Below are 23,150 nucleotides of genomic sequence, written 5' to 3' on the forward strand. Positions count from 1 at the left end.
CATTTTCTTAGTTATTTTAAAAATATTGGTATTATTGGTACCTAGTCATTAACTACTATTATTAAAAAATGAAAGGAGAATAAAGCAAAAAAAAAAAAAATCTATCGTTTAGAATTCATTATGCAATTCATTAAGATGACTAAGGAAGTAAGGATGAACTGTGCCAAACAGTACGAGGGTAAAGCATTTGGATAGGAACTGGCCCACAGTTAAAACAAAAGAAAACAAACTAAAGAATGAAAATGTGTCCACCCATCCACTGCTACAACTGAGGATCAGTTGTAGAACAGACCAAAAATCATCACTGGCCTTCAAGTTCAATAGTCCTGATGAAATCGTGATTTGTCACCTGGTTTGGGCATTTTAGACATCAGTGAAGGTTATTCGACATGGATAACACTCTAGAGAAGGAATTTCAGTGCCAGAAAAGTAAATTAGTGAGAACGTTCTAAGTGAAATGGCCTTAGAGAAGCAGGAAAATTTCATCCCTGAAACAAGAAGGATAATGAAGTTCAGGTAAACAGTGATGGAAAAAAAAAAAAAAAAAAAACAACCCAAAACCCTGAGAAGTTCACCAAGCAAAAACAGTCAATACAAATTAGACATTTGGATTAAAAAAGCACAACAAGATGGAATTTTGAGAAACATATGATCAATCTGCTCTCTTTTTTTCTGTATTTCCTGTACTTAGCTGCTACATTGTCCCTACCTGGATGGTTTAGAGTGAAGTGTGCTCATATATTTATAAATGAGTACATTTTTCTCATCAGAAATGGAAAACAGAGGGGCAGAACTCTGCCAGACTGTTTGTAGCAATCAGTGATGATATACATGTTGATAGTGAATTCCAAAGGAAAGTTTCTCCACAGGTGCTACAGCAGGCAAATAATGGATTTACTGGGGATTTAGAGGGAGCTATTATCAAACATTTTCTCATTATTACAAAAAAAGTAACAGTAATTGAATTTAATGATTAAAAGAACAAGGTCAAAAAGTTTAAGAGCAATCAGAGGTCAGGAAAAATGACAGACTTTCCTGTCAGGACTCATTATGTCATTTGATCTTAATCCAGCTGCACAAAAAATAATATCTTTTCATTTAACAGAACTCATTGATTTGAATTTTATTATGGGTGTGAATCTGTTGGGTATATTTTCCATGAGAGTGACATAGTTGTTTGTGGAAAGTATACCTCCTTATGCTTATATCATGTATTAAACACAAGATAGTTTGAAATAAAAATATCAGCCACTAAAATTTATTGTTTGTAAAGCTATCTTTTTCTAAGGTTGGATTCACATACCTTACTGTAAAATTTATATAAATACCTTTTTTGCTGCATTCAAAACTTAACTGTGTGTCCCCTTTCCAAGATACATTGCACAAGAGTTGGTTATATAAGATTTCATACCTCAGTTTTGAAGAGCAGTTCAGCTTGAAGTTGACTATAGTATTGCAAGTGATCACATTCATCAGTTGGACTGATCTACAGAATTTAGGAAGAACTTTTTTCCCCTATAATGGGTACTGTCATGCTCTACATGGAATGTATAACACAGGAGGAACTGTCTCAGCAGCACCAGAATAGGGCACCAGCACCAGAATAGGGCACCAAATATCAAGAAAATCAGCATTCAGCTATGCATCTCTAACATATTTTCTCATAAGGAAATGTCTAAAGGATTCCAAAGAAATGCTAATAAATCTATTCATGTATGCAATAAAAATATATAGAGAGTAAAAACTTACTGTGATCAAGTATTCCAAAGCGAGATTCAAGCTAACAAAAACCAAAGACAAATGACTTCTAAAACCTACAAAAATAAACTTGCTCCCACTGAAGTTCCTGTCAAGTTTCCATTGATATCAGTGCTGCGGGAATGATCTCTAATACTTTAGATGCATGTCTAATCTATATTGTTATTTTTTGGCACAATCCTACTTGGAATGGAGGAGAGTGATATGAAAAGGGTGTTTTGTTTGCAAACTTGGAAAGAAATCCGAGTTGGATTAGATTGCACAATAAAGAAGCCAGTGAAAGGGAATTTGACACTCACCATTTTGGCAGAACAGTTTAGTTTATCAAAACTAAAAGATATTTTAAATTAAAATTGAAAGGAAGAAAACTGAAGTGTTACATTTCTCCCAGTTTACTGGGAAGTTTGGTTAATGAAATTACCTTATTTCAAGTCATATAAAACTAGTACCCTAAAATATTGCAGAATTAAAAAGAAGTATTGCTGGCTATGAAACAGAAAAGCTATTAATCCTTTATCCTAGCATGCTACATCTCAAACTCTCTCTCACAAATCCTGTATTTCTTACTCATTCCCAACTATTATTGAATTAAATGGGATTTTTCAGTTCCTACTCAGCATACTATTTAAACATGTTCTCAACTTCACACACATGGGGCAACCTAAATCCTTATCTAAATTGGACTTCAGTGTAAATTAAGTGCAAGATTATGACAGAGTAACCACTCTTGTGTTTGAACTGGGAACAGATGGGAAGGAGTCCTTCCAACTTCTTTTGTTCTCACAGGTGCTAAATCCTCACTTTGAGGTCACTTTCACACCTTTTGCAAAATAGGGTTAACAGTTCTTGATAGTAAGATGTATCATTTTATCAAGTTGTTATACAACACAGCACATGTGGGCAGAGAAAAGGAAAATGGGAAGAAACATAATATGAATCACGTTCTTTCCACAATATCAGAAAATCAGAGGACTGGAATATTTTCATATTGTTGGCATAAATATACATATAGAATACACAAACAGGATCCAAATTAAGTTTATAAACTTTTTTTTTTTTTTTTTCCCCTAAATCCAGCCAGATAGTGCTAGGAAATATTTACATTAAAGATTACCTATGTGATACAGGAGTTAATATAATTCATATCAAGTATGAAATACAACACTAAGTTTAGAAATATGTGTTAATCAATTAAGTAATATGACATTAATGTTTTGCTCCCCCTACTTAACCACGTCTTAGTCACAACTTGACAGTGCAACGAGCACTGTGCCTTTGATCTCTTTCCTGACCCATCAAATAGTATCAGTCAACGCAAAATGGGAAAAAGGCTGATGCAGCTGATGTTCTTTCAAACAAAGCTAGAAGTCAGTCTCCATTTGTGGCCATTTGCTCCTCAGTTGCCACTGAGCAAAGACAGAACAAATTCCATGACCTAGAATTAGAAGGATCTACCAGATGCTAATAAATCCATGAGTCAGTTAACCTAACAGAGTTTCTTTATTCTTTGACAGTATCAGACAAATGAGTCAGTGCTGGTTAAAAAGAAAAATAATTCCAAGGAGGGAGTTAGCAGATAAAAAAAATAAAACCTTTACCCTAATAAAGAGAATCTTCTCTCCAACTCTGTACCTTCCTTGTGAAAGGCGCTCCACACAGAATTTATTAGGGCATTTACAAGGTGGATCTTCAGAAATGTGTTTAACCTGGAGGAGAAAGCAAAGTTGGCAAAGCTAAGTAAAATATTGTAGAAAAACATTCAAGAGCACGTTTATCATAACACAATAGCATTAATTTAAGTCTTCAATGCTGTTTTGTTTTTTTTAATTACCTTTTCAATCTCAACATTTTTAATAGTTCAACAGTGTTATCGGTTATAATTATTTAATAGCTTTAATTATTTTTGATAACTATTATTTTGCATATCATCTCTATGAAAAGAAAATAGCAAACTTTTCACTAGAGCCAAAATTCTATTGAACTTCTAGAGAATTCTGCGCGAGTTATGAATGAAAAAAACAACTGAGTGAGAACTGAGGATTTGGCCCTTCTTGCACAGGTATGAAATCCGTTGTAATAGCATTATAATGGGAATTGGAAGATGAAAAGGCATTCAGAAACTAAAAAGGGTTGCTTATACTTGCCTTAGGATCACTGTAGGAAACATACTAAACTAACAGGCACATAACATTGCCCAGGCACACTGTTCAGGAGCTGCACCAAATTTAACCTGATTCAAGAATCAGCCATACATTTGACTTGAAATATAAACCATGTGAAATCAACTAAAAAAAAAAAAAAGTTGTTACATATGCACACACGTTCAATTCCTTAAAAACTAGATATATTAAATACAGTGAGAATTAGTGTTTTAAACTCTTTCCTGTAATCCCAGACCGTGGTTCTTCCAATGACAAAAAAGGATTTTACAGCTGCGAAGAGGTAGAAATAGAGACAAGTATCACAGTTAAACTTTTTTATATAGAATTTGCTATGTTTAACTGAAATCTACAAAACATTTTGAATATCATAGAATCACAAGGTTGGAAAGGACCTACAAGATCATCCAGTCCAAGCGTCCTCCCACCACCATTGCTACCACAAGCTACTAACCCACATCTCGTAGCTCTTCATCCACACAATATGAGTTCAGCAAACTTCTGTAGATACATGCTCAGTATTTCACAGTAAATCAGTTGACTTGTGAAGGTACTAGTACAGCTAACATGAAAAATGAAGCATGTGATCTTGGCTTACTGATAAAAGGCCCTACCCAATACTTTCACGTGGCACTTGCAGGTAGTGCACTTGCACCTTAGAAAAGATGGACATGGAAAATTATGACATAGTCACAAATCTGCACCAAGGTGCACCAGTATTGCTAACTACCCTTTGATAATCCCCACCATAGAGCATTAATGCAATCAAGAATTAAAGCAGCCCCAAGAGTGCTATGTTTTATCTGTGCCAGATGTGACTCCATACTTTTCTATTTGTTGTCAGCTGCACTAACTTGACTTCAACCTCTCATGAAAACATAGCCTTGCAAGATATCAAAGTCATTAATTCTTAGTGAAATTTTGATAATTATCTGAAAGTAGCACAGCCATCAATGCCAAAATAGATCTAGGTGGAAAACTCTCATTTGATGTTCAAATTGCGTGCAAGAACAGCTATGACAAGTGCACTGCAGTTTTCTTCAATGGAATCTGACTTAGTGCATCAGTGTCAAACTATGCAAAATGCTGGAGGAACCTACTAGAGATTTTATCCATCTCAAATAGCATTACAAAGACCTTTTGAAATCTAGTTTGTAAATCAAGGCCCTGTAAAAGTGATCTGAGGACTATGAAATAATGTTTTATATTAGCTAAAAAATGCACCATTTTAAATTGTTGTAGGAAAACTAACAAAATGGTAAAGATACAACACTCTGAGATAAGGTGATTAACCTGAATAAATGAATAAAAAAAGACTTCTGAAATAAAAAATTTAGAAGGTTATAATATGCTAAACAAAGTAGAAAGACATTAAGAGTTAATCAAAACACTTCTTTCTGTACTAGAATGGGGAAAAAAAACTCTTTTGACACTAGTTCTGGTAACACAATTTGAAGGCTGATTATGCCTGAAGTTGTTCAATTTGTTATCTGAATAACATAATTACTTGGAAACCTTGTTAAGGTTAGAATTGTTAACTCTTTGGTTGTGAGGGGCATTAGGGGGCGCTATATTTTTTGTGAAAAATACTTCATTTTCAAATTACACTTAGCAATTGGACTCTACATGTATTTGACATACAGTAAGTGTTTAAGTGAGTTGTCTTCAAATTGAAGAACAATTATTCAATTGTTTCTAATGAAGAAATGGGAATTGTTATTGAACTATTTGGATGGTCAGCTACAAAACGTGCCACATCAGTGAAGCCAATGGTCTATGACTTAAATCCAGTGTAAATCGCTGAGGGTGAAAAAGTACATTCCTGCACCTCTTGCAATGTGGAAGCAAGTCCCCTAAACACAAGCCTAGTCCATTTCACAGTAGCTCTCTGAATGCTGACTGATGATCAAGGATTTCTGATGTAATAACCTACAGCAGTTATCACCTCTGGAGGCACAATGGATAATTCAAAACTAAAAATGGATAGTGTGAAATATGTCTTTGTAACTACATCTACCAGTGTTCATCTAAACAAGTAAAAAGACAAAAGTAGACAAAGAGAGGTTCAAGGTTGTTTTGAACTGCGTAAGCAAAAGCAAAAAAGCTATATTAGACATTGGGAATGAAAGCTAACAGATTTATGTTGGTGTAAAGCAGAGGATAATGAGACCTTCACTGCTGATCCTGCTATTAAGGCTCCCATTACCTTACTATCCCAAGGGACACAGAAGTATTATTGACTGGAATCTGGAAATCAAATAAGGAAGCAGAGTGAAGAATTATATCCTATTTTACTTTGTGTCTGGACTATATGAGCACTGCTACTATTTTATGGTGTGAGTGTCTGGGGCAGCGAGGGTCAGGAATCTAGCTGGAGGAATTTCATTAGGTTTCTATCCCTACTGCTTTCTAAATTAAAGGAGGTGGTTGGAGACAACCTTCATACTTTTCCTGTTACTCCAAGATACAGTCACCACTATCCTTCTGCACATAATTGTTGTTTCTCAATTCTGTTGAAACACAAGCAAGTGCTTTTGAAAAGCTGAGGAAGAAATACAAAATGCAAAACCAATCTAAATGTAATTATTTGCATGAAATAGTATGAAGTAATAAAATGAACGAACATTATATCCCATCTGCTTTTTCTAGCAAAAAAAAAAACCAAAAAAAAAAGAAAAAAGAAAAAAAAGCGGCACATGGATTTTTCAAGAAGTGCTTTGTAACTCCCAGGTGGCACATCTACCTTGTAATATAGCAGTTGCTATAGTAACTGCTTCTTTTTATAGAATATATTTGTACAATTCAGATTTAACCTTTTCGTGGTCTCAGAATGTGTCCTTTTCATGCGATTCCAGTAGTTTCAAATAAACCTCTCTGAAGCTTGCAACAGAGATATGAACGCTACTGTATAATGCATTGAGTTTGGTGAAATTCATAGCAAGATTCTTCCTGACAATGAGGAAAAAACCCTCTTTTATTTTTTACTATCTGAGGAACATGTAGAAGAGCAGTATAGAAGTTATCTCAGCCTAGTTTTTAAGTGTTAACCATCTGCACAAGGCTGTAGGGGCCAAATCTCATAGTCCTGACTCAGTCCTTTCTCAGACAAAACACCAAGTGGGAGTCGATGAATAAGTAGTCAACAGAAAAAGACAACACAGTAATAAGAAGGGAACTTGGCCTTTAACACCAAGCTAGGCTAAACTGCAGATCTCCTACACAGTGCTACATTTTTTCCGAGCCTCAGGCATAAGTAACTGTGGTTAAAAGCAAATTAGTGCTATCAGTCTGCAGATCTCTAAAATACAGTGAGATCTGAAGCCGCTGTACATTTTGCAAGTGCATAGAATAGATCAGCTAGGAAGCTTTCCTTACAGCATCATCCAACAGCTTCCCTGTGCTCTTTTTCCCAGGAGACTTTGTTGGTGATGGTGAGGGAGATGGAAGGGGGGCTGAAAGCGTTTCCTCTTGTTCGATCTCTTTTTCCAGCTTTATTAATCCAGGAGGCTCCACCCCAAACCTTTTGGAAACATGCAAACAAATGAACAGTCCTTTTAAAGTATTCAATATCTTAAAACAAAATGAGGCAGAGAATTTCAATTGTTTATATCATACAACTGTGCAATAATATATTGCTATGTGCATTAGTAAACAAGTACCAAATATATCACCCTTTGAAGCTATAATTACAAATTAATGCAATTACATGAAATGGTAGCTGTTACTTAAGCTTATAGTAAATATTGTTTGTCTGATAATATAGGTCTGTAAATTACTAACTTATGAAGTACACTAGGCCTGAAAGTGCTGTAATCTAAAAGACTTAAAGTTCTCCATAATAGCATTTTGCATTTTACATTGTTATTCTTCTACAGGTTTGGTTTTTTTTTCTTTTTTTTTCCCCTTTTTGCGTATGTGTTTTTACACAGCTCCGACTGAAAAGGGATTAAAAATGGTCCAGGACACAAGTATTGCACCAGATTGACAGACCAATATATTGACACAGAGCCAGTATTTTTCACAAGTGACTGGAGCTTTTTTAAACCTATTTTTCACGGCCAATCTTCAGACCTTTGCTTACAGTGGCAAAAATACTTGCAGCTCCAACAAAAACAAACACATGCAACTTTGGCATGGAGAACCTCAAGCACAGCTCTTGGAGACTAAGGTTCTTTAAAACAATATCTGCTTTCGAAAGCTTTATGGCAAACGATTAATTCAACATCTCAGAGCAAGCAGCAGAGCTCAAACAGATGTCCGGAGTCCAAAAGCCCATAATTTTCCTAAATACTGATAATTCCCCTCTGCTTTTTTCTTTGCCAGCATTGAACCCAAAACCAGAATAACTGAAAGATTGCTTTTTTCAGAGAAGGGCTTTGTCTTGGAGAAGCCATAATGCCATTTGGACTTCTCATAACAAACTGTATAAATGAAACCACATTTTCTTCCATAGTAGGCCAGATGCAGAAGTATGCTGACTTACCTAGGTAAAGATCTGGACACTAAAATACTGAGCAATAACAAGCTCATCATTGAAAATTAATCCAAATACCACAGTAACATCAAAGCATGGAAGGAAAAGGTATAAATGCACAGCCCTTTATTTTTATGATAAGTTTTAATTTAGTCACACCGCTGCCTAGTAAATTAATATAAAAAAAATTAAGAACCAAATCTGTGCTTATATTGGCCTGTAACTAGTGCAGTCTGCCTAACGAAAAGTCAGCCAGCACTGAAGCAAGTACTTACATGCAATTCATTTACTTCCTGTCTGTCTGCAGATGCCGACAGGCTGTAAATCATTAAATTCCCACTGGGCTCCAGGCCTACACCTGCATGCAGCCTTACTCATCAAATAAAACTCCTCCACTCTCCCAAGCAATATTGCTTCATTACTTCTGCTGCTTTTCATAATCTCCAAATTTCATCATTGTGACAGGATTTTAAATTTCCCTGTGCTTACAGTGCTCCAGATTTCTCCGATGACAACTTGAAAGACAAATAAACAGTTCCTCCCCCCCCACATGCAACCAACCTAGGTGAATATTGAACGGATCAATCTGCTAGGCAGCCAGAATTGCAAAAACATCTTTTCAGAGAGGAGACCGTCATGCAGTAGAGGTGCAAATTCTGTTCTGGAAGGCATGCTGAGAATTTCCTTTTCTACTTGTTTCTAGCCTGCTTTCTCATAACTACAAGTGAAGCAGCATCAGGCTGTAATGTGATCTCCAACTGACTTAGAGCACCACTTCCCCTCTCTTATTTTACCAAGGAAAAATTGAATACAATACCAGAAACCTTGAAATGGCTCAATAGTAATTTCAAGAGACCTGTGGTAGTTGTTTAGCTCCCTGAAGTGCTACATAACTTCATTCTTTCTGTTGCATTTATAGTCAGAGTTTCTCTTGCTGCAGTTTTTGAATGCTGCCTTTGTCCAACCTCTGGTGGATCCCCAGGCCCAACTGCAGTGCTGCTGCTCAGACAGACTGTCCCTAACCAGCACAGGCATTCTACCTCAGGTACACCTTTTTTGATTATTTTAGACTCCTCAAGTTTTTTTTTGTCAGCCTGTTTTGTTATTGTTTTTTTTTCTCCACTTGTCAAGATACCTCTGGGCAACTTTACCAGAGATTTGTCCCCCAGTATCCTGTCCACCTATGAATATGCTGAGGCTGTCTTCTGTCATATTGTCTAGACCATTAATGAAAAAACTAAGTGATATTAAGTGATATAAATCCCTGATAAATGCCACTGTAAACCAGCAGGGCTTTGCAATGCCACTCTTTGAACTAAGCTGATAGCGCAGATTCCCACTGACAACCCAGTGATCCAGATCATCTCTGTAATTTGTCTCACGGGACACAAACAAAGGGTGATGCTAAAAGTGTTAGTAACACATAGGTAAATTAGCACCTGGCATCTCTTATCCACAAAGCACCTGTTGAATGAGTTCATGTTGAGCAGAGCTAAATTCCATCTCTGTCTCACAATGACCCCCCCATTTCTTTCACTGCTGCTTCAGACCCAACACTGTTTTCAATAAGATCAGCGAACTACATTGGTTTATGGGAACTATAGACTTTGAAGAAAAAGAGTAATCATGCCAGCAAAGCGTGCTAAGAACTGGCTCCTAATGAGGTACGTATCTTTCCACTCCCTGAAGAGAAAAAGAAGAGAAAAATCAAAAGTTACTCATTCTTTTAGTCTTCTAATCTTTCAGAAATATATTGAGGCGCTTTTTCAAAGACCTCAGTGGCAACTCTCCAGGTTGGATGGGACCCTAGGCAGCCTGGTATAGTACCAGACCTGGAGGTTGGTGGCCCTGCCTGTGGCAGGGGGTTGGAACTTGATGATCCTTGAGGTCCCTTCCAACCCAAGCCATTCTATGATCATACTCTATCAAATCTTACAAAAAGCAGATCTCAGCAGGCTGTTAACAAACAATTTGCTTTATAAAGCAAGCATAAAAGGACCTCTCCCCTATTTAAAGCAGCACAACAGCAGCGTCAGTTTAACATGTTCTTTCGTGCACTTTGAGGAAGAAAATCTTTTCCTTTCCCACAATAGTTATAGTTCACCACAGCTCAAGCAAAACTGACATCAAATATTTACTTTTCTGTTATACTAACCTGATATTTCCCTCCAGCAGTTCTTGTGTGCAGGAGAAACTTAAGAGATTATAAATATGTTTTGTGTGTTTTCAAAGAAGAGATATTAGAAGAGGAACAAGTATATGGACATATGTTATTTGATCTCAAGCTATAAATAAGTGAATACAGTACAAAAATATATATCATTTATATTTATATTACATACATACAAAATATATAAAGACTTTGGAATAGATATGCTTAATAAATAAAAACATTATATGGTTCAAGATTTATTTTCACACCTGAAGAAGGTAGTATGTGAGAAATGGAAGCTTGAGACAACAGATAAATCTGAAGGGAAATGCTGAATCTTAATTCATTTGTACATCTGTTCAGAATTCAGTTCCCATTTCAGAATGAGATTAACCTAACTCAACCAAGTTCAACAGAATCCAGCATGACATAAAAATCGACATTAATTCCCTGAGGACTTAAGCTAGATAATATCAAATAAACAGTCGAGAGCAGGCATTTCTGATTTACACCATTGGAATAGCATCGTTCAGAGCTGAACAGTCTATCTCCAAGCTGGGGATCTTGGGAGACCAATGTTTGATCAAGTAAAGTTGAATTTGTCAAAACTGACTTTCATCAAGCACAAAGAGAACAGTAGGCCCTTGTTCATGTCAAGTTAAGTTTTTAAAAATTATCTGTAGTTTTCAACATGTTGGAGTTCACCTTTTTTGAAAGAATAGAAAACCCCTGAGAACTGGAAATTTGTTCTTATTCTTATCAACACTATTGATATGCAAATTTCCAGTGACAAGACATTTTCTTGCAGATAAATTTAGCTGAGTAGCTTCCCAAGTGAACATTCATAAAACATAAATACATAGATGAAAAGACTAGTCCATATAGAAGGAAGTGGTGCCTACCCCCACACTGACTGTACGCACAAGGAATTTTACAGAAACTAACAAATACTAGAAAAACATGACAATTCACTTTAATGGGCACAGTTTCACATAAGCTCAGTGTACATTTAAAAGTGAGCAGCAGGACAACTGGTCATATATTTTGTAGCAAGTCTTAGGCACAGCACCAGCATATCAGCAAAAACAACAACAACAAAATCATATTCTCATTCCCATCACTTTGATAGTTTATCAAAAGCCAGAGGCGTTTTGACAGCAAAAGTTAATTCTAGAACATAACAAGGGTCCTGCCTGGCGAGGGACATCTGACAGAGATGGAACACAGACTGTTTTTCAATTCTTGTCTTGATTCTGTTGGTGAGAGTCAGAGCTATGTTTATCGAAATAAATGAGATAAGAGTGAGTGTTGCTTAGGTCAGATTTAGGACAGCTGAAGACTGATGTTATCAGCAAAGCTAATTAAATCACAGTTGTTTATAGAGAACGTGGCCATTAAAAGGACAAACAGATCAAAGCTTTATTTGGAAAATAATTTTCAACTCCTTCCTCTCCTAGCATAAGGACAAACAATAAATACCCTCACTAAGGTGAAGGTAGAGATATTTCATTATCTTCGTTACCAACTGCCCAAAAGATATTCTTGAGTGATATCAAGACAAGCATTCTTCTTGAATCTAATGAGCATAAAAGCTAGACATGTACTGATTTAGGTAGTCTCTCAATAAGCAGAGCTGTCAAGAATGCAAATATTTCTTCATTCTTTAAATATTTCCACCTACCTTGCTGCAATCCGTCCAAGTTCCAGTAAACAAAGGCACACTTCTCTTGGCTGCTTGTGAAGAACTGGAAAAGCAAAATGAAGATGGAAAACACTTATAAATGAAAGCTATTTTAAAGACATTTATAATGAACACAACTGAATCATCAACATCTAAAACACTTGATGCGCATAAAAGTTGCTTTTCTTGGGCTAGCACTGGAACGTGACTGAAATTAAAAATATAGGATCAAGGAATGAGATCAAGTGATGATTTAGGATGTTCCTATTTAATGATGCTTCATTTTGAAAAATATCACTGAAAAATTATTTGGTACCCTGCAATCAGTTTAACAATATATAACAAGTAATCAAAAATAAAGTAATAATTAGATGATGCCCCCATCCTCACCTTTTACAAACTAAGAGAATTTATGTCCTTTAAATCACCGTTTTTCTTAGCCTACTTATATCAGAAGTATTATCTCCTATTATTAGCAAATATGAAATGAGGGTACTTAAGGAATTCAGCTCATCATAAGGAAACCCAATCACACAAAAAAAACTTTCTGACACACACATGCAAGTTTTTAAGCCTGGATTTTTCACATCATCTGCAGTTTCAAAGCTGCTGATGCAGCTGTAATTCAGCATAAACTTCATACTCTGAAATATCACCATAGTCCAATAAAATTCTATTTATCTATCGTGTATTTAAAATTCAGATAGTTAGTGCTTTGCAGAAAAGTCTACTAAAATATTTAATCAAAAAACCAGATCAGCATATGAAGAATGGCCTTTGACTGTATATAATCAGCTTCTCCAAATCCCAAAAAGAGAGACAAATTAAGGAATAATAAAAATAATATAAAATAATAAAATAAAAAATAGGAGTATATAATCGTCATCCCTTTGGAAATACCTATTGCAGAATAACCCTCGTGTTTTGAATAAAGTTCAGGTTGTAGAAATTTCTGTAATAACTCAAAGACTTATACATTACACAGATCATGAAAACAAAAATCTAGCAACAAAATTGGTTTTCTTTCATTGAGGTTAAAGCATCTACTATGTAACCATTTTGGTTTTCTAACAACTCACCTGACTGAAATGAAGAAAAAAATGAAAAAGGTAGTCCCATGTCTAGTTAAAACTCTGGAAGTCACTGTTTTGTCCTATACCGTATGTATGAAACCCAAATGATATCTGAAGTTAAGTACCTCTAAATAACCGATGCCTACACATGCAGACTTTTGCAACTTTAATTTCTCACTCCACTGACTTGAATAAATCTGTGTTAAGTTGAGTGAACTGGATACTCACCCTTAAGTCTTTCACTAGTGTAGCAATTCAAGATGTAGGCTTTCTTCCCCTCTGATTTCACTTAAATATGTTCCCTGAAGTAAAACTACAGAGTATGAAAACTAGAATGGCAGTACACTAGGAAAACTATTTTTCATCCTTCAGCCATCTGTAATGAAGAATATAAAAGATGCAGACTTGGACGTTTAGCTATTCTCGATATTTTCCCTTGCCACGGTTCAGTAATTTTATCAAATATTTAATCTTCCCTAACAGTCAGTATTTTTTGAAGTGCTATATTCATGACTCTAGAAACATATACTTTCATTCTAAAAAAAGTGCCAAAACAGTTAGGATCACCCTGAAATAAAACCTGATTTGAAGAAGCAAGACATCCCTGAAACTGCCAGTGGAATAAACCACTTCTGGAACAGCCAAGGGGAGTTCAACAGTTCTGAACTGCAGTTCACATGTGTACACAGCTGAATAACTTTTGGAGGGAGGAAGAAAAGAGAGCCTTGAGTGATACTACTTCCAAAAGGATTCACAGACTGAAATGGAGGAAGATTTGAAAAAGAAAGGTAACATTTTTATGTTGATGCTTAAAACTCTTGTACCCAATCAAAATCCCAAGTTCCTAAGCAAATCAATTTAGTCTAGACACAGTTCATGCATTTCACACTGAAGGGGAAAAAAAAAAAAAAAAAAAAAAAAAAAAGGAAACAGTGAAATCATTGTTTGAGGATGGAAATCTGTGCAGGCAATAATCAAGCATAAAAACAAACGTCTGACCACGTAGTAAGAACAGAGCGACAGCACTTCTAACAAGGAAAAACGTTAGCATTCTTGAGGACTATACCAGCATACGTAGTTGGGTACTTGAGAGAAAAACAAATATTACTTTGTATATTGCAACACCCACTGGAAATAATTTGGATTCCCCAAACGAAGTTTCTGCTATTTTCCAAAAACCCAGCCGTATGACAGGCTACCATCATACCATTGTATTCTGGAGAACAGAGCACAAGTCACAGGGACACAATGCTGCATTTCTAAACCTATCTGGGTTCCAACATCTGTGGTAACTCTGAGCAAACAAATAAGACCACTGCCTATTAGAACAAGACGAACTTCTAAGCGTCTTGATTTCCAAGTACTCATCTTGAGTACACATACTTTGTGTCTAGAGCCATTCCACAGTATTTGAAATAAAAATAAGATCTGTAGAGTCCTCATAACTTACATCTCAAGTCTTAAACAAATTGTACTGCTCTTCACTGGTAACCATACACATACACAGTTCTATTAACACGTAATGGCACACATACAAAATAACTAGCAGCATTTGAGGCCAACAGTCAATTCATTCTGAAGTGACTGGTGACAAGGTCAGGCTGAAGCAACACCTTTGACTGTGAGATTCTGTTCTATCCTATGGTAGATGCAGTTCCCATTTTCTTAATTGCTTCCATCTGCATTTGTACTATCTCAACTTTTTAACAACACCAGTTATTCAATTCCAGATATACTACATGGCAAACATCCCTCTGTGAAGCAACACCTTTTTTTTTTTTTTGAGATTGTAGCAATCCATGGGCAGTTAGACACGGTAAGTGCTGACAGCCAAAAACGGTTTTTAGAAATCGTCTTCATCTGTGTATAACCATATAAACAAACCACTGCACATCAGTTTAAGTTTATAGCATGTTCATTTCCGTGATAGTGCTCATGTATGCTGTATTTAAGAAAAAGGAAGATCTCTCTAACACTCTTATGAGCTAAGTATTATTATTTCCATAGAATTAAAGTATAGGCTTTAGATACAAAAATTAGCACAGGTGCTACTTAAAGATACACACTGCCTGATCTCCATGGTACTCTCGCATTTCCTAATGAAGCATTTTTATGCCAACGCAACTACTGATGCCATTACAAAGTCTGATATAGATCCTCCTGCTGCAAATGGGAGCCACGTGATTGAGTCAGTCATTTCTCCAGTGCCATTTAGGAACAATATCATGATGTTATCCTTCAGCATCTTATATCATTCTTCAAACACCTTTCAATTTTTGCAACGAGAGAGAAGGAAATAATGTATCACTAAGAAATTTCTCCACTGTGGGAACTCTGCCACATCCAGACACCGCTATGCTAAGATCCACCTGAAGATAAAACTGCCCTTCTAGGGAAAAATAACCTACAAAGGAAAAGTTGATAGACACAAAAGCTGAAAAATCCAATGAACATAGCAGAGCCAGCCTCAATAATAGCTGAAATACTTCACTTCCCATTATTATATCTTTTTATTCCATTCCCCAATTTTTTTTTTTTTTTTTTCCCCTAAATCTGCTACATATGTAAGAAAATATTTCTGGAGAACCACCTGCCAGTCCTCATGTAGGATAATTCATCTGATTAGATGACTGTAAGCAAATAGCCGTTGTGAATGGAAAGCATGCTGTGCAGATCTACAGCAAAAAAAGAAAAGGAACAAGAATGAAAACAGCTATTCTGCCAGGGAATCTCACCATTTGCTTGAAGAAAGTAAATGTATACATTATCTTGAAACCTCCACATATCTACAAAAAATATGTTGGACACTTCACCAGTTACAGGCTCTTTTGCTTTCCGTTTAATTTTTTCAAATACTTATCTGTTGTTCTCATTGCCTGTGTCTTTCCCAGCTACTTCCAGAAACTTTTTCAGCAATACTTTCTTTTCAGCTCCTAGCAGACGTTTACCCCTGCTTCTCTCTGGCTCTGTCTTCTTTCTTCACACTGCCTCCCATCTTGCCGCTGCCCATTTCTCTTTTCACAGGCTCTCCTCTCCTGATCGCTCTTCCCTTGTTCTCTTTCCTTCAACTTCATTTTTTCCCTATTTCTTGCTCCTTGCATTTCTGCATCTTGCACTGCTCCAGGAAAAGTTAAGAGTGCAGAGAAAGAGTGATTGTCTCACCTGGGGCTGTACAGAAACAGCATGTCACTGTTGAGCACGTTCTGAAAACTCTTGGTTTAAATAAGAAATTTCGTGTGATTTTTATCTGTTTTCTAATTAAAAAACAACAGAATGTACATTTGAGACACAGAAAGAAGCTTCTTACATCTGCTTGACAACTTTCAAACCTTGGCATGTAATAGGCTTTAAAAAAAAAAAAAATCATACTTTTTCATCCCAGAAACTTGAATAAAAACAAATATGATTTCTGCTTCTGAAGCATTTTCAAGTTTACTGGACGTGACGAGATAGAGTTTTAATATTTATCATGATACACTTTCAATTACCATAATTCATATGTGTCTAGGGAGGGCTTTTAAGAAGGTTGATCCTTCCCATTGTCTTTCACTTTCTCCTCGAATACTTTCTTATTTTCTTCCTTAAAGATCCTTCAGTAGTCTTGGTGTTTTTTTTCCCCTGTGGTCTTATTTTTTCCTTTGACAACCTTTACCTTTTCAAGTGATCTTAAACGTATCCTTTCTTCTGCATCAAAAGCAGTTATAATAAGACATACTTAAATCAAGGAGTTGCATTCTCCCCACTCTCTATTTCAGCACTATTGGCCACAGAATCCTCAAAGCAAAGTTTCAAACAGTAACTCTACGGATAGTACAGGCTTTGTCTCTAGAGATCATCTAAATACTAATAACTTACTTGAATTAGGATGCTAATTCAATGGTAATAACAATGTCCGGGATGCTTTTATAGTCCTCAAAGCACGATTTATTAAAAAATAATATGAGTTGTTTAGTAATGCTGTGAAAGATGGGACAAAGCCTTATTTTGATGCAACGGTATGATATTTAACACTGTGTCACTGAAAGCACAGTCAACAGAAAAATTAGAGTAATAACACAAAATAATAATACAAAAAAGCAAGCTATTTGCCAATAGACATAGTACGTTTAATCAATCCACTTTTGACTATTATGTGCAGTTTTGTTGTTTCTTTTTTTTTCCCAAGTCAAACAAGCAACATTAGACTAGAAGTCAGAAGTGCCTGCATTTAAGCTCACTATTTCCACTAAAGCACTACGCACTTTCATTCAAGGAACCTATCAGTTGAACTATAATAATATATAATAATCAAGAAATTGCATCAAAAAAAGCCCACATCACACATTACGTACACACACACAGTAACAAAATATGAGTACAAAACATTACTACAATATCCAACAACTTTCAAAATGAATGACACACATTAGCATGCTGGCACAATCAGAGGCAAACCCTTTTCTTGCCGAGTAGACTCTTCATCATAGAAGAGACGCAGAACATTCACTGGTTCCGAGTCCTACAATCATCCAACAACACTGTTACCAAAGATGAGTTCATAACTTCAGCTTTAAATTCAGTTAACTGAGGCAATCATAGAAAAGCCTTACCATTCTCACTATTTGGTCAAGAATAGTTTCCTTCAGTTATTACACTCTTCAGGCTTGAGCACCATAATTACAAGTATGCCCATCAAGAATGCTTTCATAAATTGTATTATCATAGCTGTGTGGATCTGCTGCCCTAAAACCTACGGAGGGGGAACTTACCAAATATACATTATATGAAACAGGGGAGTTACAGCAGGTATTACATTTCTTAGTCAACAAGGAGTTTCATGTCCCAGTTTTGGCATAAATTTTCATCTCTGGTATTACTGAAAATCCCATTCAAAGACTGCATTTCAAGATTTAACCAGATGCTAGAAGTTTTACTTCAGATAATAGTTTTTTGCACTAACAAAGCTAATCCCTTCTTTAAATACACTAACTATAAAAATAATGATTATAAAAAAAAAAAAAACACTTGAAATTAGTCAGTGAGTACAGGAAGCAGTAAGAGTCTCCCTCTATCTTGCAATACTCAAGATATCTCTACATACAGAGATACCTGCATCATAGAAGCAGGTTACATTTTAGGCCTCAATTTAAAAAGTAATTTATTTTCCTGATAAATATCAAGTGATTTTTCATATTATTATTAATATTAGAAATCTATCACAAAGATTTTGAAATTCAAAGCCACAATTTCAATGGAAACTCAGGAAGAAGTACTGAAGTATGTCATCACTCCCTACCACAGATACCCATGCATTAAATTAACACACCACCACAAAAGCCAGGCTCCTATAAATTTATTTTAATCTGAACAAACAAATCCAAACATTTTCTCGTGATAGTTGAAGTGAAATCTAGGTTAAAACACTTACAATGCTTTTAATATTTTACTAATCTCTTGCAAAGGTTTTCAAAGTAATCCCATCAGTTCCTTTGAAGGTATATTCGTACCTACCAAAAGAACAAACACTGCGCTTTCTTTCTATTGATTTTTTTGAAAAGCTGACTTTGTTTTCTTTTTTGACTTCAACTGTGTAACTTATATCCAACAAAGCATTGCAACCTGTGCTCAAGCTTAATTACTAAGTTAATCTACAAACAATGAACAAGGACACAGTGACACAAGCAAGTTTACTCACCTTACTACATGGATTAGCCCTAGAACATTACCATTTTCAAGAAGACAGACTCAAGGAACGGTCAAAATTCCTATCAACAGCTCTTGCCCACAAGCTTTTATCAGTTATGGGCTGCATAACATTTGTTTCACAATATTCCATTCCATATGAAGGAAAACCTTTATAGGACTTCAACGTAAGTGCTAAAACTGTGGGAGTGCTGGATGCATGCACATGTGGTTTCACATAGTTTCTAACACGATGTCAGAGACTTCAGATAACACCAGTATGAGAACGTTTTTAGGGAATTAGAAGTAATTAATATTTTCTTAGCTAGTACATGTCAAATTTTACTGATTTCTGAATAGACTTGGAATACTTTAAAAAATATTTAATGCCATAAAAACCATTATTCAAATGTTTCGGTGCAGTCAATATTCAATTTTATTCTAAAATTACGAGTGGAAATTTGCTGGGAAAAGGCTAAAAGTTTCATGTGATACACTGACATGAAGAAAATATCACTACAGGCAGATAAATGAAGTATTTACATTCCATAAGGCTGGTAAAATAGAATAAAAAGGGAGGATAAAAATCAAATCAAGTACAAATATTAACAAAGGTTTCTCAAAACTACCTGCTTTATCACATGGGTTTTAAGCATCAATACTTCTATTAGCTATAGAGGGGAGAAAAAACTTGATCTTCATAACCACAGTTTTCGAGCTATCAATCAAAAAACGTACAGCAGACATTCATGAGGCAGTGTGAACTCTTTCATGCCATTTGCATATGTTCCTCATCATTTTGAACTGAACCTTTTATAGAACTTACCTATGCTGAATTTTTATTTCTTCTGCAGGAGAAAAGTGATTTGTGAGAGAAAGCAGAACATAAAACCTTTCAATTAGTAACTGTTACAATTCATCATTATTTCTAATGTAGTAACAAAAATATTACTCAAATTAACTTTTTCCACATTTTACCTCCAACAGAGGGAGAATACTAGCTCCTATTTTTATCTTGTTTGGAAACAGCATGATCACTACCACCCTGTCAATGTAAGAAAAATAGGTCAAGCCATTATCAAGTTCTAATTCCATTTACAGCACGGTAAATCTTTTCAACATGCACTTTCCATGTCCAGTAAGACAGAGCAGCAAAAGAACTTGTTTAAATCATTGAGAAAAACCAGTCAGTAATCAAGCCAACCTGTTAGAGCTACATCTGGTTTGCGCACTGTGTATTTGGGCACATTTCTTTCCGCTTTTCTGAAAGCGGAAGTAATCTTTAGCACCAGCTTTCCAGGTGTGTTTGCATTCAGTGTTATCCTGTCGCTAGCAAAGCTCTGACTACGTGTAAAAGTATGCGTAGAATTAACGTAGGCAAGGAATTACATTATTTAAGCTATGCTGATTTCATTTCTAAATAAGATCTGATTTCCTTACAATGCACAAGAAATTGTAAACACCCTCTCAACTGCACTGTTAGCCTGTTATTGTAACCATGTCAAACAGCTGAGTTCGCAACACAAATACCAAGTCTAAACTTGTCTAGGTGTTAGATTAACTAGAGGCGGTTTTACAGATTTTAAGCCACTGGAAGTGTGTTTCCTTTCTTCTGGAGTTTGTAACACTAGGTAGCATTCAACTTCTCCATCATTTCAAAACTTTTAAAGTATGATTGTTTGTCTTCCATGTGATTTACCATGGGCAAGAAAAATTTCATCTTGGGGACTTAATTAACAACACAGAGGCATTACATATACGCCTAGTATTTTGTCTTTTTTTCATACCAATTCCTTCTCTCACATGCGTTTCCTCCTCATAAAATAAAATTTAAGAAATCCAAGCCACTTGCGTGACAAAAGAATAGACAAATGTAGAAGTCTCAGAAGCAGTCATGCTAGAAGACAAAGATTGTAAAAGAAGGAGAACAGATCAATTGCAGTACAAAGAAGTAACTCAGTTGTGCAAAGGCCTTTTGAGAAACAAAGCAAATAATTTTCTTGATAAAGCAAAACGCGTTCATTTAACATCTGTAGAAAGTGAGTGTTTTTGTTTTTTGTTTTTTTAATGATTGCAGCTACTTACAATTCTGTTTGAGTTTAGATAATAAACACACATTTGATTCTGTTCATTTCTTAATCTATCTAAACCCTGAAGAGTCCTAATTTTTCCTTTGAACAGGGAAAAGTTAAATTAATGAAGAACACATATTGTTGCAAGAATTATTTCCTAAACAATTCAATTATTTTTATGGAGCTCCCTGAAGCACTAGTGTTAGCTAACTTCTAGCTTCTGTCCTGAGCTGCATGCCGGAATCAGCTGGGAAGAAGGTCAGCTGAAGGAAAGAAGGACAGAGAACAAAATCCTATTTTCTTGCCCGCTGAGCAACACACCAAGAATTTGCTCTAGCAGCTAAATATCTGTAGCAAGAACTGAGAACGTACATGTATCCTATTCTCCTAAAATAGGAAAAGACTTCTGCATTCACTGAACAAAGGAATAACATCCCATGATTGGAAAAGTGGGCGTGTAGTGTGAAAAAGTATTTGTATGCAAGAAAACATTGAAAGATTTTTGTTTTACTTAAGGCCCTCTTACAACTGAATTAAATGTATTTTAACTTGATAGATACTTCATTTGGTCAGATTTGGAGTCAGAATCTATTAGAAGAGCCATTCTCTCTTTCAAAATACAAGCAACAAGCTCTTTACTAACTACTACATAAATAAATACATACCCAAACCTTCCGATTCAAACAGGCAGGTATCATCCACTCCTACATCTCTGCACCAGGATAAGAAATTTGCTGTGTTGTCTCGTGCAAAAAAAGACCCCGAAGGTGCATTGGCTTTGCATGGAATTTTCCGTACTGGCAAGGTCTGGAAAAAAATAAAAAAATAAAAAACCACCACAGAAGTTAATTAGTACCTGCCACCAACAAATTTCCTTCTTTTAAGAATTCTAAAGAAATAATGAGAAGTGAACTTAGTGGCATAAAGCTGTCAAACACAGAGATGTTTCAAAAATGTTGTGACTGGACACGTGATGCACAGTTTAGAACTGAATGGGTATTAGCAATTCTTTTATTTTTTCTTAAATAAAGAATATTAGCAACTACAACTTTGGTATTTAATGTTTTGTCCAGTTCACTGAATTAAAAAACTAAAACAAGAGCTTAACGTTATAAAGAATGATTTCAGGATGATTTTCTGAATGTTCCTAAAACTAAGGCAAATTTGAGATCTAGCTTGAGATCTCCCACATCAGAAGAGTTTTGTCAATCTTCCTCTAGCTTGGTAATGGTATGAGATTTTCAATCTCAAGGACAAAAGACTCTACATATGAAAGAAATGGTACCAGCTCCCAACACTATACACAAGCCCCCTCTACACAACACAGAAATGTAGCCTAATTGCTACAAGATCAAGGTCTAAGAGAGAGTCTCTCAGAGTACCAGTTAGCTACATAGCAGCTCCTCTGATATCTAAGCTATCACCATAACACATAATTTCTGAACAACAGTAACCATCACAGCAAACTTGTTGCTTGCTTTGGTACTTTATTGAGACACCGAGATGCCAAGAATAATTCAGCATCTAGTACTCATTTAAGACTTCTCCAAAAATGAAAAATCGCCATCTCTCATTTCAGAAGAACGAGTGATATATTATTACTATGTAACTTCAGACATCTTAAATCATAGAGGAATTCAGCTCCATGCTGATTTTCACGTGCTGCTTTTCTATTATGCTGATTTATGAAAAAGCTCCTTCTGTTTTGGAGTCAGTTGTTACTCAATGACAAGTGAGCAAAGAAGGTAGGAAACTGAAGATGTGTGTGTAATAGTTCCTGGATCTACATCCAAATTTTGGTGTTTAAAGTTACAGAATAACTCCTGGAAATGCAGGGAAGGAAGAGGAGCACAGGAGTAGGCTCCTGGTAATTTTACCCACATCAGTACTTAAAGACTTAGGGTTGAGAAATTATGTTGGAGGTACAACAACAGCAGCATAATTGGAGGATACATACACACAACGTTTTTGTTGTTGTTGTTTTAATAATTATAATGATGTGAGAAATTGCCTTAAAAGTGAGATTAAGTTGCCTTAAAGATATACACATGCCCTACAAATGTTTAGGTCTGTTGCTCAGACTGCTATGCAACTCCCACCTCCTGATAATTCTGATTCCA

General features: G+C 35.7%; 1 protein-coding gene across 2 annotated transcripts in view; it reads right to left on the bottom strand.

The window, feature by feature from the left end:
* The window catches only part of LOC125695164 (growth arrest-specific protein 2-like), a 260,093-nt gene that overhangs the window by 202,748 nt on the left and 34,195 nt on the right, over positions 1 to 23,150 (bottom strand). Inside the window, exons 4-8 of one of the 2 annotated variants that reach the window (XM_048949317.1) lie at positions 21,696 to 21,837; positions 12,225 to 12,288; positions 10,547 to 10,585; positions 7,293 to 7,437; positions 3,357 to 3,464 (exon numbers count right to left, since the gene is read on the bottom strand). In XM_048949317.1, the coding sequence (XP_048805274.1) occupies positions 3,357 to 3,464; positions 7,293 to 7,437; positions 10,547 to 10,585; positions 12,225 to 12,288; positions 21,696 to 21,837 (498 nt within the window). The remainder of the gene's footprint in view (positions 1 to 3,356; positions 3,465 to 7,292; positions 7,438 to 10,546; positions 10,586 to 12,224; positions 12,289 to 21,695; positions 21,838 to 23,150) is intronic. The other variant, XR_007377836.1, reaches the window with a different exon arrangement.

The sequence above is a fragment of the Lagopus muta genome, chromosome 6 (genome assembly GCF_023343835.1).
Source record: "Lagopus muta isolate bLagMut1 chromosome 6, bLagMut1 primary, whole genome shotgun sequence".
In the NCBI taxonomy this organism is placed as follows: domain Eukaryota; kingdom Metazoa; phylum Chordata; class Aves; order Galliformes; family Phasianidae; genus Lagopus; species Lagopus muta.